Source organism: Onychomys torridus, chromosome 12 (assembly GCF_903995425.1).
Source record: "Onychomys torridus chromosome 12, mOncTor1.1, whole genome shotgun sequence".
Lineage (NCBI taxonomy): Eukaryota > Metazoa > Chordata > Mammalia > Rodentia > Cricetidae > Onychomys > Onychomys torridus.
In genome coordinates, this window is record NC_050454.1 from 14,354,274 (window position 1) to 14,370,894 (window position 16,621).

General features: G+C 47.1%; 1 protein-coding gene across 1 annotated transcript in view; it reads left to right on the plus strand.

The window, feature by feature from the left end:
• Positions 1-16,621, plus strand: part of Itgb5 (integrin subunit beta 5) — a 100,089-nt gene that overhangs the window by 43,298 nt on the left and 40,170 nt on the right. The window contains exons 5-7 of the mRNA XM_036203878.1: positions 6,802-6,963; positions 8,136-8,231; positions 10,197-10,286. Coding sequence (XP_036059771.1) covers positions 6,802-6,963; positions 8,136-8,231; positions 10,197-10,286 — 348 coding nt within the window. The remainder of the gene's footprint in view (positions 1-6,801; positions 6,964-8,135; positions 8,232-10,196; positions 10,287-16,621) is intronic.

Here is a 16,621-nt window from a genome sequence, read left to right on the forward strand (position 1 = left end):
TGCCTGTATAGCTACTTTACTCTTGGGGGCGGGGCGGGGCGGGAGTGGGGTGGGGGTGGGTTGTCAGGAGAGCTAGGAACAGGAGGGTAGAAGCTATTCTTTGTTGTTTGAGGGACAGTTTTCCTTTGCCAGACATTGTAGCCACTGAGTGACTCCTTCCATCCTCAAGAAACCAGAATGCCCCCGCAGGCTAGAGACCTGTGTCCTCAAAATACAGAAACCAAGGCCCCTGCTCCCCAGTCTTTTCTCCCAGGCCTCAGGCTCTCTGGGGCCAGCTGTTGGAGATGAATAAGCCAGCAAGTCTGTCTGCACCTTGGGGAGTAGCCAGCTTTTGTTTATTTTCTTAGACTGGGAAGGGCTGGTCCCCACTCTCAATCCCTACTTCTCCTTTTTATGGACGGCTGAGAGAGGTCAGATTATGGGGAACTAAGCGAGGAAACAGAGGCAACATTTAAGAGAGATGAGGCATAAGAAGCCAGTGGAGAAGTGGGGGTCACGGAAGGGTTATGATCACTGGGCTACGAGTATATTTTTAACCACGTGGGAAGGAACTGGGGAAGGACCGGCTGATGGGACATTTTCCAGAGAGGGTGGGATTTACGGGGCTATGTTTTCTCAAGGAGGGAGGAGCCTGCCTTCCTTGGGGACAGTGAGATCAGAGCAAAGGGCAGGAAGCTTGAGGTTTAGGATGGAGAAGAGGCTACTGGCTGAACACCATCCTTCTGGAGCTGCAGCACATTGTAGGGACAGGTGAGGAGTCCTGTTGCTTGTCTCTCAGTGACTAAAGAGGTCACCTAATTGAGTGGACTGAGAGGTTGAAAATTGAAAGAGGGCTGGCTGTGAATTAGATACAGATCTAACTAACAGAAGCCAAGTGAACCGCAGTCCTGGCTGGGTGCCGGGTTTCTTGCCAGAGTCCAGTGCGCTTCCGCTCCGCCCACCCTTGACATTTTCATCCGAGGGCTGACCTCGATCTGTTTAATGACATCAGTTTTGTTTACATGTTGATTTTACTCAGACATGCAGAAAGGTTTAGCTAAATGACAGACCCTTTAGAAGATCTTTTTAATAAAGAAAACATTCAACATAAAAATTAGGAAATGTAAATAAGCAAAAAAGAGATAAAAATCACGTGCCATGCTCTATTCTTGAAGCGGGGGTAGGAGGGTGGGGGGGTGGACTTCTGAGTTTGAAACATAGGTGGGAGTTTTTGGCTCCGTAGAAATAGTGGTGGCTGGCAGTGAGTACCAATTACAGCCTATTTACCACATTTTGCAGGTACACGGCTGGGTGCCCCATGTGTCATTTTGTTTAATCCTTTCAACAGCTGTGTTTTATCAGTAGTAATTATCTTTCCCTTATAGATGAGCAAGCTAATATTGTCAAAAATTCAGTACCGAGCCAGGTGGATCTCTGTGAGTTCAAGGCCAGCCTGGTCTATAGAGCAAGATCTGGGACAAGCACCAAAACTACACAGAGAAACCCTATCTCAAAAAACAAAAACAAAAACAATAACAAAAAAAAATCAGTACCTCACTCGAGGTCTCACGGGTAAGATGAAGCAGATGTGGGGCTGGACCCCGATCTACCAGTACCTAACTTCAAGCATGCTGTTGCCACCAAGGAAAAGTGTTGATGTGTGACATTCCTAGCCACTCCCAGCCATTGGCATGTCCTTGGAATGCTGCTGTGTATGTAAACTACACTCTGAGCAGAACAAGCCTTTAAAAAAAAAATCTATCTTTAAAATAATTTTTATTTTATATTATATATTTTAAAATAACTATGTTGAAGTATAGTTAACATATATAAACCATACATTGAACGTATATAGTCTAGCACACTTTTTATTTTGTTTTTGAAACAGTCTCATACAGGTAACCCAGACGGACTTCAAACTTAGAATCCTCCTGCCTCAGCCTCCTGAGTGCTAGGATTACACATATGTTCCACCATACCTGACCCCATTTGAAAAAAAAAAAATGGCATGCATATATACTCAAGAAACCATTGTCAAATCCAAGATAATATCAGGCTGGTGAGATAGCTCATCCGGTAAAGGTGTTTGCCACCAAGGCTGACAACCTGAGTTTGATCCGAGGTCTCACTTAAATGGTAGAAGGAGAGAACCGACTCCCACAGAGTGTCCTCTGCCCTCCCCTCCACGTGGGTGCTTTGGCAGGTGTGGCCCCCAGCAGTCAATAAGCTAAAGAACATGTCATTTATACCCCCCATCATTTCTCCTTCCTGAATCTCCCCTAGGCAACCACAAATCAGCTGTCGATGCACAGAAGATCTGTTGGCTAAAATTTTATATATGCCATACATTATTCTTTTTAGCCTGGCCTGTTAGACTCTGTACCATTATTTCGTGATTTCTCCTCACTGGTAAATATATCTACTCATTCCCTTTGTGGCCTAGCATTGCAGAGTTATCTTTTTATTCACCTGCTGATGGATTTGGGTTATTTCTAGTTTTTGTCTATTCCCAGAAAGCTCTATGGATATGTGTGTGTACTTATCTTTTTTTTTTTTTTAATGGTCATCGGCTTCTATTTCTTTTGGGTTAACACCTGGGGTGGGTTAGCTGGTCTTATCATGTTTAATTTGTTAAGAAACTTATCAGTGCTTTTCCAAAGTATCTGTAACGTTTTATAATTCCAACATCAGTTTTGTGAGGAGTCTGGTTTCTACAGATTTTCGTCAGCATTTGTGGTCTTTTGTTTGTTTTGGGACCAGATGTATTGGTTGCTTTTCTGTCTCTGTGATAAAACACCATGACTACAAGCAACCTATAGAAGAGTTGATATTGGCTTACGGTTCCAGAGAGAGAGTCCATTGTGGCCAGGGAAGCATGGCAGCAGGCAGCCAAAACAGGAAGCTGGGTGTTCACATCTTGTCACCCAGGAAGCTGAGAGTGACCTGAAAGTGGGGAGAAGCTTTAAACACCCTCAGCGCCTTCCCCCTGTAATGTACTTCTTCTAGGAAGGCTGCACCTCCTCAGAGTTCTAGAACCTCTCCAAACAGTACCACCAAATAGGGACCCAGTGTTCAAACACCCGAGCCTCTGGCCACATTTCTCTCTTAAACTACTATGCAGAGTCTCACTATGTAGTTCAGAATGATCTCACATTCACTTAGCCCAGGCTGGCCTGAGATTCATGATCCTGCCTCAGCACCCTAAGTGCTGGGATTACAGGTGTGTGCCACACAACCAACACAACTTGGCCTATTTCAACATGCATGTAGCAGCAGATTCTTAATTGATGCAGGATTTTTTAACCACTTGCTATGAAATACTAGTCTCTGTAACAGTTATGTGGCCTTACTACCAAGTATAAAAGAGGAGGAATGTAGCTGGCTAATCCTGCCCCGTGAATCATAATTTTGAGTCTCATTAGTTTCCTTTATGTGCCAAGCACATAACTGTGTAGAAAGACCCAGCAACAGCCATGCCAAGCAGGTTCAGCTCCACTTCCCAAGGGTTGAAAGGAGGGACTCCCACAGGGCTCCACAGTTGGAGCAAAGTAGAGACTTGAACTTAGATTTGTCTCTTCCAAAGATATTGGACTTTGGCTCACTTGGATGCTCTGTGTCATAGTTAAGTGACTTCCTTTACAATGAGGAGTAAAATCCCCCTGCCCAGCATTGTTCCTTGTCTTAAATGTGGAATATAAATAAAAATTCTTTATAAAAGTCTTTATAAAACCCTATGGGCAACCAGACAGCAGGCAATTTATTTCGAATAGAAATACTCTGCAGTCATCATGTGAAATCTGCAAGCTGACAGATGGGTGGGTAAGTCATCTGTGTTCTCACCCATTCCTGTGACCTGACCTCTGGGCCAAGGCTGTTGACACCGTTTAGTGATCAGGAGCCCATATAAGAGGAAATAGACTTATTGTTATTTGTGGAGCGGTGCCTGCTCCAGATGCTTTCCTTCCAACAAACGTTGAGTTTTGGATCTAGCAGTCATAGATTAAACACTGTGGTACTGGGCTCTTTTCTGAGTTATCTCCTTCACTGTGTGCACATAGCTTCCTCTCCCTGTATGATTGGGTGATTTAGCTTTGTGGGTGAGACAGGGGCCATCTCAGTCTGCCTTGATGGTAGAGTGAACTGGTCAGTTTATCCATTTGCTCAACTATGGGGTGATGACGTCTGGCCAGCTTCCCAGGGGTTATAGCAAGTGCTAATGGAGTCGTGGATGTGTTCAGTAAAAGGGAAGTATCCTGCTTGTTACACAGACAAGGGAAAAAAGCTTTTGAGGTGACAAATAAATTGGTCAGGGTTACACAGGTAACTAGAAAGCCGCAGTTGTCAAATGCCCATCTTAAAGCATTCAAGTTCCGTGATGTCTGCCTCCTTGCTAACCTAACCCCCCCCATCTGTCTCTGTCTCCACAGAGAAGCTGTCAGAGAAAAAGGGAGTGAGAACAAGCAAATAACAGCATTCAAAGATCAGTCTTGCAAACGTAGTGCTTATAGTTTGAAAAATAATGGGAAGGAGAAGAAAAGATTACCCATAATTCGACTCTAAACACATTATGGCATTTTTTTTTCACTATCTCCTGTTCTTTTAAAATAGAATTCTATGTTTCTTACATGGTTTATAATCCCACCACAAATATCTGCTTTTTTGTTTCCACTGTCACTATTTGCACATAATTTCAGACTTTTTATGAACATAATTTCTAGCATGGAGAGAGGGACTATCAGTTTACTCCCTACCCCGTACCCTAGGATATCTGTGTCTTTCTGGTTATGCATAATTTCATGGTACTTTTATGGGTAGAGTCTCGTAAAGTAGAATGACTGAGTTGACAGATAAATATTTCTTAAAGTTGTTGGTTCTTTTCAAAGTCTGGCTTATTGAGGGATAATTTATGTAGTGTGGTAGTCACTCTTTTTAAGTGTATACATACACATTTAGAAGGTGAAAACCAGCAGAGCAGAAATCAGAACCTCGAAGAATCCTGGCAGCTTCTCTATGGCTTCTTCCTGTCCCACCAAGAAAAGCCTCATCCCAGCTCCTGTTCCATGATTAGCTTGTCCTGGTAGAGCTGTGAGGGGCTCCAGCTCCCCAGCATGGGGGGGGGGTCGTCTCTCTGCTGTGCTCTTTTCCTGTCTCTCTGCCAACACCTAGAACGCCTGTTTACTGCCACCTCCCTCCCAAGTCTTCTTTCCGTGTTTTTGAGGGGTTCTCCCTCACCCTTCCAGAGCAGCTAGGGTTTCATCTGCATTGGGAAGGCCTTTTTCCACCTCAGCCCTCCTCCTCCTCCTCCTCTCATCCTCCTCTTCTCCATCATCATCATCATCATCATCTTCATCCTCATCCTCATCCTCTTGTCCTCCTCTTCCCCATCATCATCATCATCACCATCCTGCCCTCCTTATCATCATCATAGTCATCCTCTTGTCCTTCTCCCCATCATCATCATCATCCTCTTGTCCTCCTCTTCCCCATCATCATCATCTCCATCCTCTTGTCCTTCTCCCCATCATCATCATCATCATCCTCTTGTCCTCCTCCTCCCCATCATCATCATCATCATCATCATCATCACCATCATCATCATCATCATCCTGCCCTCCTTATCGTCATCATAGTCATCCTCTTGTCTTCCTCCTCCCCTCCCCAGGTGCCATTAACCTTGTGTTTGCCTTCATTAATACCCTCATAGTAAGTTGAAGCTCCTGTTTTCATCTAAACAGAGTATCTTAAAGAGCTGGAATAATCTTTTTGTAGATCAGGGACCTTCCAGGGGATCTGGCACACAACAGATGAGTAGCCCCTTGTTGGGCAAAAATTACATGGCTACAAAACTGACTCCTCAGTAGGTGACCGCTCTTGTCCACCACAGATCTCCAGCCTTCCATCTTCTCTGGCTCTCTGTTGAATCTCTTTTCCTCTTCTCTTCCTTGTTTTGTTTGATCTTGTGATAATGTTTTTCTGTGCCCATGCTGCTTTTGAAGCAAGTAAGACAGCATCATTGCTGTTCAGATGATGATGAGTGAGAGAGGGTGGTACCCAGCCCCTCATCTACCATTGAAAGAACAATTGCTTTTCACCTTTGAGGTCTGTGAATCCCACCTCCAGGAGTTCCATATCTAATGTGTAGCATAGCTAACTCTCGGCAGAGTTTAAATCCTCCCTACAGTCACCAGTACATTTTGGGATGCCCTTGCATCAATAGTAAAAGGGTGACCATGTATTCCACTTCCTGATGATGATTCCTGAGTCTTTTTGTGTGATGTTGTGGCTATAGTGGCCATATATGAGCAGCATGGAGTCTTCCCCTAAGCATGCACTGTGTTTAGCTGAGCCTCAGTCTGCAGACTAGATAATCCCCTGTGTCAAAACAGTAAGGGAGAAAGAACTCATCAGATGCACTTTGGGAGTGCATTTCAGGAAAGTGATTTCAGGAAAGACTGGAGAGTTCACACCTACCAGGATAGATGGCGGTTCTTACCAGATCCTCAACAGGCAGAGCCATCTCTTGACCATTTGGGTGCTTCACTCTGATCCTAACAGAGCCTGAAGTGTTTAACCATCATCTTATACAGTCTTAGCCAATGTGTGTGAGGAAGGCATTGGGGGTGGGGACAAACTTATTCTGGAGCCTGACAGGAAATCTTCCAGAGATGTAGCCTTCAGATGAAGTCAGAGGGAAGAGGATGATGCTGGAATGGGTGTCTAGGCACCATGGGCCCATGTGGGCCGAGCTTGGAGATTTCTCATCTGATGTTGGGGCAGGTTTGTACAGGAAGGCTATAGCACCCTCCATCTTCTGTCTTTCAGGAGAAGATCGGTTGGCGAAAAGATGCACTACACTTGCTGGTGTTCACGACAGATGACGTGCCCCACATCGCGCTGGATGGAAAACTGGGCGGCCTGGTTCAACCACACGATGGCCAGTGTCACCTGAACGAAGCCAATGAATACACGGCATCCAACCAGATGGTGAGGACTGGGAGGGCTCCCCTTACCTCTCCTTGTAATCCCATGGCCCACCATTTCCCTGAAAGCTTCCTTGGCCCTCGGGGCTCGCTGATGTTCTGCTCCATGCTGACGATGCAGTTTTATTCATTATTTTGTTTTTTCTGACGAGGTTTTAGAACCTCCTTGCTAACTCATTCTCATCAGGGATTTCTGTAGCTGGTTGTCTTTGCACCATTGGGTACCTAACGGGAGCTATTTCACTGGAGGAAGAGGTGACCTGGGAGCCAAGTGGTTCCCATGGAGAGGTGGTCTGAAGGCAAGGTGGAGCCTGCTTTCCTGAAGAGGTCTCAACTTGAAGTTAGAGGACACCCAGCTCCAGCAATTACTGAGATCTTGCCACATTCATTATCCAGGTTTTTAAAGAAGTGTATACCCTTTTTCTTCAAATCCATTTTGATAACTGGCTAGAGAGGAGTTCTTCCCAATTTTCTTTCTGGAGCAAGCCCATTTTCTCCAGCTTCAGAAGGTGACCATCCAAGCTTTCCATGTTATTTAGGAGTGAGAGAGTTTGGAGAAAGGGCCTGTAACTATAGGACCTCACCCATTGGCGACCCCTGTACCCACCACTAGCTCTTAAAATCCTTAAGGGCCTCATTAAGACTGCCTCTTGTCCTTCCTTCCTCCTCACTTGGATCCCCCACTCCTTCCCTGCTCCCCAGCATCACTGTCCAATTCCAGAGAGCAGTGGTCTTCGCTCTCTGTTCTGAGCCATGAGCAGGACCTACATGCATGCATTGGTGGCCTGACTATTGGGCACAGGAAAAGGAAAACAAGGCAGGAAATAGCCATAGGAAGGGAGGCAAGTTAATAGGTGCCGGCTGCAGATGGTGGGAGGTGGGGCTGATTTTCCGGGAGCTGTAATGATCCCCATCCCTCCTGAAAGGATGAAGCAGAATACACATCACACCTGGAGATGCTCCAGTCCTCACGCTCACACTTTGGGAATGAGCGCCAGAGGGGCCTTTTTATGAGCATCACCTCCTTAACCTCTTAGTTCAGGAGCCACTGATGGCTTGGTAACTGGGTCCAATGGGCACCCAAGGGAAAGATGCTTTCAGGGAGAAGTTCTGCATGCCCGCAGATCACATGCGGATGGAATGGTTGCGGTCTTGACTCTTTTGCCTCGGCCTTAGGACTATCCGTCGCTTGCCTTGCTTGGGGAGAAGCTGGCGGAGAACAACATTAACCTCATCTTTGCAGTGACGAAGAACCACTACATGCTCTACAAGGTACTCCTGTGGGCGGGAGGGGCCTGGATGCTCTACAAGGTACTCCTGTGGGCGGGAGGGGCCTGGTGGCCCGGTGGCCTGGTGGCCTGGTGGCCTGGTCCAGGACTCATTCTGACCTAAAGCCGGTTGGAGACCAGAGTGGGTGTGGGCAGGGTCAAAGGAGGTGCTAGTCCTTTCTAGCTGCGCTTGGAGATAATGAGACTAAGGGGACTCTAGAATGTTCACATGGCCATGAATGTCTTCACCAGGAGTGTAAACTATGTTATCTAATTTAATTCAGAGACGTACCTAGAAAATAGTCTGAGCTGTCATTTTCAGAAGACGGATGAGTCACAGGGGCCTATTCCAGCTGAAAAGGAAAACATGAAATGAAATTCTATACGAAGGAAACCAAGACATTAGGCAGCCTGCATGGCTAACTCAGTATTCCAGCTGTATGCCTTCCTGTAGAGGGTGGCAGGCCAGGAATGGCCTGGGACAGTGACTCTCCCAAAAAGCAGTCAGTGACCAAGAGCAGAGAGCAATGGGCTTGTTCAAGCCAACAAGTCTTTTCCTGAGGTGTTTCCTGGGCAACCATTCCGGCAGTCACAGTGAGCTGCAAAGTTCACTCAAAAGCTCCTTGGAGAGGAATAGAGGAGGACACCTAATCTAATCTCTGGCCCCTCTCTGGATGCTCTCAGGTGTGGGTGTGCATGTGTGCACACACACAAAACCTCTTTGGCTATGCTAATGTGAGCTAGGTATAAACCCAGCCCACCCCCCGATGCCCTGTGTGTTGTGAGGGGAATGTTGTCAGGAATCCCTTCATTATTCCCCAAAGAACTTTGGTTCAATTGTGTCTCAACGGCTCCTGCCTTATCAGTCATGAAGATGCTACCATGTCTTCCTGAATTCTGGATCTTGTTTGAGCCTGAGTCTATTTAAGACGATGACATGGGAAGACACATTTTGTTTGGTGCGTGGGTTAAAGGTTGTCCACTGCAAACAGCATTTTAGGAGGATTGGTTGCGGGAGCTGTGTTGGGCTTCATTTCACAAGGAAAGAAACCCTGCTTGGCTTCGGTCTCCTTCCCCAGAATGGGGAGGCCTGTACAGCCTGAGAACGATGAGGACTCTGTCCTGTTGTGAATGCAGCACTTAGGAGGTATGCTAGGGCAAAGGACTTTGTCCCGGGACTTGCACACGGTTATCAAAAGGTCTTTAGAAGGATACCCTTCATATCTTAGCCCCTACTGAGAAGATAGGTGTCCCTCAGACACTTGGGGAAGTGGCCCTCTGTGCTCCTGTGGAACAGGAGGAGCCATCTGAAAATGAGCCTGGGATTACCAGCAGTGATGATGAAAGAATCCGGAATTCCCGGATGAACGACACTCACTGTCAGCCCTTCGCTCCCCTCCACAGCCTACTGAGTGTACTCACGCCATGTTTTCTTGCCTCTCCCGTGGCCCCTTCTCCAGCATGTGGTGTGGGAGAGTGCCAGAGCACAGTCTGGCCCTTACTCTGGTCCATAGTGCACTGCTGCCTCTGATAGGGTGGAAGGTGTCTTGTTAGGGTGACTGGAAGCATGTTGTGGAGGAAAGGGTTTATGTGGGTTACGCTTTCACATCCGTAGTCTGTCACAGAAGGAAGTCAGGACAGGAACTCAAATGGCCGGAACTGATGCAGAGATCATGGAGGGGTGCTGCTCACTGGGTTGCTTCCTATGGCTTGTTCAGCCTCCTTTCTTATAGAACCCAGGACCACCAGCCCAGGGACGGTACCACCCACGATGGGCTGGGCCCTCTCCCATCAATCACTAATTAAGAAAATGTCCTACAGGTTGCCTACAGCCCAGTCTTATGGAGGCGTTTTCTCAACTGTGGCCCCCTCCTCTCTGATGGCTCTAGCTTGTGTCAAGTTGACATCCAATTAGCCAGTCCAGAAGGCAAAATGGTCTTACTTTTCTTTGTTTTGTTTTGTTTTCAAGAATTTTACAGCCCTGATACCTGGCACCACTGTGGAGATTCTGCATGGAGACTCCAAAAATATTATCCAACTGATTATCAATGCATACAGTGTAAGTCACTTGGGCCCCACTGCCCCCTCTATCCCACCCTTCTGGAACACTGAGGCCTGGGAGCTGGTATGGGTTTGAACTGGGACTTAGTTCTGTTCCCACGCCTTCTGTTGGCGACCCCTAGAGTTTGAAGTGTGGCTGGGCCTGGACTCAGTGTCTCTGTGTCCTAAAGACTTGGATTTGGGCATCAGGGAAGATTTCTGACTGGGTCCGTTCCTCCACACCCCCATCCCTTCTCATCTTCTACGGTTCTCACAAACCATACTTTACCTTATCTCTCTTGTGACTTCCTGCTCACATACCAGAATGTTCTCCTTCCTTCCTCTACACTGTGGGCTTCATTTATTTTTTTACACGCCCCCCCCAACACACACACACACACACACACACACACACACACACACACACACACACACACATTCCTTTGAGACAGGTCTCTCTATGTAACCGTGGCTGTCTCTGAATTCACTGTGTAGACCAGGCATTCAGAGCTCTGTGAGTTCGAGGCCAGCCTCTGCTTCCCGAGTGCTGGGATTAAAGGCGCGCACCACCATGCCTGGTTCTAGCTCTGGCCTTTAAATCCTCACCTCAGAGCCCAGAGCTAGAGAGGCAATGTTTCCAAATTAACATACACATTTAGTGGTTTTTAAACTTTAGTTTACTTTTTAGCAAGGGAGCAGTTAGGCTCATTTACAGGGGCTCAACAGATGCTGAAAAATAATATATGAAAACGGGGTTTGAAAAGTGGGCTATTGTGTCTCAAGCTCTGGGCCTTTGACGAATGCAATCAACGTGGGGATCAGACTCCCTGCCCTGTGCATTCACCTCTGTGGCTGTCAGAGGCAAGAGCCCCCATAGGGCAGAAGGGCCATTGCTCCTACTCTGATGACCTGGTAACCACAGCTCCTCTTCTGAGGAGTTAAGGCCTTTAGAGAAGACAAAACTAAGGAGTGGCCTTGTCTGGGCTCTGTGAGGTGAGGTGAACACATCTTTCTGGGCTTCTCTGAAATAACTACCTCCCAGAATTTCCATGTTCAGCCAGCTCCAGATCCCACAGACGCCTAAGGCTCTACCAGAGCATTTTCTGGTGATGGCCTGGCCCTCTTCTCCTGTGGCTTTGATAAAAAAAGGGAATAGCCAGTCTTTAATCTCAGCATTTAAATGGCTGAGGCAAGATGATTATGAATTCAAGGCTATCCTCAGCTAAACAGCAAAACCTTGTCTTAAAAAAAATAAATAAAAAGGAGGCAGGCAGTGTAACTCAGTGGTAGAGAACTTGCCTAGCATGCACAGACCACCCTGATTCCATCCCCAATACCATAACATGACTCTAGAATGGTCTGGGTGTTGTTTGCAGGATTAGAGATATTCTCTATCTATCAGTATTCCATGTGGCTGAGTGTTTTATATGTCCATGCTTGTGTGGGTGACCACTCAAACCAAAATATGGTGGGATCTCCTGAATGCTTGGGGGTGTTGTTTTTTTTTAAGATTTATTTATTTTTAGTTTGTTTGTAAGTTTTGCCTATATGTGTGGATATATAGCTCATGTGCACCTGGTGCCTGCCGAGACTAGAAGAGGGTGTTGGATCCCCTGAAATTGGAGTTACAGAGGGTTGTAAACCTCCATGTGCATGCTAGGAATCCAACTGGAGCGGCCTGTGTGTATGTATGGCTTAGGGGTGTTCTTTGTGAAATTTGTGGCATTTTCTCTGATCAGGATTTATTGAGTATGTATAAAATGGTTTATTAATGAAAATCTGGGGACCTGGTGGTCAAGGAGCCAGGGGAGTGATGGGGCATCCATTCTGCCACTTAGAAGTTGGGGTTGGGGGAAATATTTTTAGGCTGCGTTAGAAACTAGAATAAATACAGTTTCCCTGAGGAACTGGGGTGGGGGGCTTGGTATTACTACTTTGCTCTCTAAATTAAACTGACTTCTAGGGAAACATGCTAGGAAATGAAGCACACAACTTAGAAGTAAACATTGGAAACTCAGCTTTTAAAAAATGAAGTTACAGGGGCTGGAGAGATGGCTCAGAGGTTAAGAGCACTGACTGCTCTTCCAGAGGTCCTGAGTTCAATTCCCAGCAACTACATGGTGGCTCACAACCATCTGTGATGAGATCTGGTGCCCTCTTCTGGCCTGTAGTCATACATGCTGTATACATAATAAATAAATAAATCTTTAAAAAAAAAAATGAAGTTACAGGCCGCTGCGCACGCCTTTAATCCCAGCACTTGGGAGGCAGAGGCAGGTGGATCTCTGTGAGTTCAAGGCCAGCCTGGTCTACAGGAGCAAGTTTCAGGACAGGCACCAAAACTACACAGAGAAACCCTGTCTTGAAAAACCAAAAACCAAACCAAACCAAATCAAACACACACACACACACACACACACACACACACACACACACACACAAAAAAAAAAAACCCATAAAAATATGAAGTTACTAGACTACCACCAATAGGTATTCAGATTCACTCCCCAAGCTGTGACCCTCTGCAGTTCCCTGTGTCTATTCCACTTTTCTCAAGATAATAGGAGATTGAATGCAGACATCTGGAACTGCTGGGGCTTTGGGGCAAAGTTGCAACCATGCTGTGGGTGTGCTGCACTCTGTCAGTTGGGAATGTGGTGCCATTGCCTAAGAAGAAACAGGTGTATTAGACTCTACCCTGGTTGCTGACAGAGAATTTTAAAACCCTTCTGTCCTAACTTTCGGTTTATGGCCCTGGTCCCAAAGCTTCTAAGACTTCTCTACTTTCCCTAAGTGACAGGAGCACCTTTTACTTTAATGAGATGACTCCTAGTGACCTTCTGAATAGCTTCAGGATGGGGCAAGTCAATGATTGACCAGACCAAGGCCATGAAGAGTTTGAAACTTTAAATATCACTCATGACCTCCCTGGAAGGGATGTGACTAAGATGGAGTTGACCGCCAGCAGAAAATAATTTAAGCAGTCTTGCTCACATAAATAATAAGGCTACCATACAAATCCTAAAAGGCCTGGGTACACAGCACTGAGTTGCTGAGCACATGGAGGTGTTGGGAGGTTGGCACACCTGGAAAGGCATCAAAGTTCCTTCCACACCCACTCCCACACACGTTGCCCCATGTGTCTCCTCCACCCTTTGGTTGATTTGACTCCTTGACTAATATCTCAGTAGTCTAGGCAAGGTGTTGTCCTGCATTCTTTGAGAGCATCCTACAAAGTCATTCAACCCAGAGCCCATGGTAGGAACTCTCACTTATAGCTGGTCATAAGGATAAGTGACAACCTGGGACTTGCAGTTGGCATCTGAAGGGAGGAGGAGGCAGAGCCTGTGCACCTGAGCTCACAACCTGTGACACTCTCTCTGCGGACATTATTAGAGTCTCGTTGGATTAGGGGACAGCCAGGTGCTATCCATGGATAGTTGCTTTTGTATGTGTAAGGGGTGAGGGTGGGGGAGTCCCCCCCATATCAACAGTGTGGAAGACTAAAGAATGAGCGAGTAGGAAAAGCGGGGTGTTCTTACTTCAGATACCCATCTTCCTGCTACTGCCTGTCTGGCCAGTGGGAAGGTCTGCTGGGCCTCAGGCTCCTGTGCTTTTCCTGGCTCTGAATCTCCCCACAGGCCTCTCTTGCAAGAGGTGAGCTCTGGGCAGAGGAGAGACTCTCAGTAGCTCTGGCTAGCCTCCCTCCCATTCTTTCCCGCCGCCAGGGTCCACCAAGGCTGTGCTGCTGGCTCTGCTTGCCGTCTTTGGTGCATTTCATGAGTCACACAACCATGACTACCTGTGGGTCTTGGCTTTGCTCCCTTGGGTGTTGGCAGTGGATCTGTGGGGGTACTGGAAGATTCTGATCAGCGTTTATGTAACAGATGAAATGGTTGTGGTCTTTGGCCCAGTCTGACTTGTACGCATCTACCACAATGTGGAATTGTCAGCTCTTAGATGGATAGCCTTTTTCTAGCTGTGCCAATGTACTCTGTTACTCTCTCTACCCAAGAGTGTTTGGTAGCGCGTAGTCTTGCCCAGGGTAGTGCTTTGGGCAGCAGGAGAGGTGCCCTTGCTTATGAAGAGAGGCACTCGGATGGAAAGCAAGGGGCCTCTCTTTTAAAGTGGGAGAGAGCAGGATGGGCTGCAGACCACTGGGGTAGCCGTGGAGGGTGACATCAGAGCCTGTGGTGGATTCTGCCCTGGCGGAGCACATGTTTCTCTTTTGGTTGTTGCCATAAAGTCTGCGCCAACCTCCCCCATCCCCCACAGCTGGCCCGACCTAAAGTAATTGCAGATGTGACCTAACCTGGCACCGGGTATGTAACAGAATAGCAGCGAAAGGGCTGACATTCTTGACATTGTCTTCTTTTCCTGGGATGGGGTAAGAAACCCTCTGCCGGGCCAGAGCTGGTAGCAATTGAGTAGATTCATGGGCTGCACGTGAACGTCCTCATGCCTAGGAACAGATTCCTGTGGCTTTGATCCTCTGATACGTGTTGCACTTCGTTCTTTTCGTCAACAAATACGTCCTAAGAGGCTGACTGTGGCCAGCGTTGTATGACACACGGCAACAGGACGTTGAACAGCCCTCCCCGAAGGAGCTTGTGGTGTTTTGGGGAGACTCACCCTCACAGCCATGGGCCGGGGCGACCTGGTGATTGACACTTTCCAAAGTCAGTGGATTCTGAAGAAAGAAGCCTCCACATGGGATCAGAATGACCACTGGAGGGAAGGAGGAGGAGGAGGTCCTGCTGGCCTCAGCAATGGAGGCTTTGCCTCAGCTTTTGCTACCATAAATGAGAGGTCTGAGCTGAGACTTCACAATGCCTGCCACCTGTAATGGTGAGGGAGGTTCTGATCCCAGAGCCTCTGTGGCAAGCTGGAGGGAAACCCAGCCAGCTAGAGCACGTACTAGGGGGCTGATGGCCATGTAGAACATAGAGCCCCCTCCCTCCCTTGTTTTAAAAATGTTTTATTTTAATGTGTGTGTGTGTGTGTGTGTGTGTGTGTGTGTGTGTGTATGTGTGTGTGTGTTTGCCTACTAGTATGTTGGCATACCACGTGCATGCCTGGTACCCTTGGAGAACAGAAGAGGGTGCCAGATCCCTTGACACTAGAATTAAAGATGGTTGTAAGCTGCTATGTGGGTGCTGGGAATCAAACCTGGGTCCTCTGTGTATAAACCGAGGATTTCAGCACCAGATGTATAAACTGACAACATGGCCGCTCCATGGTATGGTTAAGGGGAAGGTTTGTATTGTAGATTTGAGGGAGAGGACAGCCAGAGGCATCTGGAAGAGTCCAGAGCAGAGGGAGAGAGTAGTGAACTGAATATGGCCAGCAGACTAGACCAGGCTATGAGAGGAGATGGGGGCAGGGGAGAGGAGAGCGAGAGTGTGGGTGCCGGGGACTCTTCCTCTGGAAGAGCAGCCAGTACTCTTAAGCAGAGACCCCCTCCTCCATCCCTATTACCTTTTCTTCAAAGATTTACTCTTCACTTGGCCCAAGCCCTTGAACATGACTGTTGTTAAAAACATCTAGCCTTCCCATCCATCTTCCCTTCAGCAAGACCTTGTGCTACATCTTGGAGAGAGAAGGGATAAATGGCCCTTCCAGTTCACAGTGCACTGGGGAGGCAGATCTGTAAATAACTAATCGCATTCCGTGGAGGAGGATGGTGTGTGTTGGGTAGCATTTTTGTGACCTGTGGCCAATCAAGGAATGGCACTTTGAAGAGGAAGCAGCTTTTAGAGGCATAGTATTTTTAGAGTTGTAGAAGCACGTCTCGACAGTTCGTTGCAGAGAAAGACTAGCTTTTTGTGCAGTTTTTTTTTTTTTTTCAGCAAGCTGTGAATGTGTTGGGCAAACTGCATATTTCATGTATTCAAGCTTAGCACCACATGCTGGAGTTGGCGAGTGAGGGGGGTGGGGAGGGGGTGGGAAACCCACAAAAGCAATCCGCACTTTGACTTGCTCTTCCTGGGGCAGCTTGGCTCTGTGTCTCTCAGAGTGAGTCCTGCTGTCTGTATTATAAACAGATTTTTTTTTAATGTCTGATAAAATATGACCTCTAAATAAAACCAGTTACATTTGGCCTCAGTTTCTAAAGTAACATCTTTCACAGACTTTTGAGACAGGGTTTCATTATGCGGCCCTGGCTGGCCTAGAACTTGCTATGGAGACCAGGCTGGCTCCTGCTCATGGAGATCTACTTAACTCTCTCCTAATGCGGGGATTAAAGGTGTGTGGTATCACACTTGGCTATTACTTAGAAAAATTTTTTTAAGGGCAGTTTGTGTGTGTGTGTGTGTGTGTGTGTGTGTACATATACACACACACACACACACA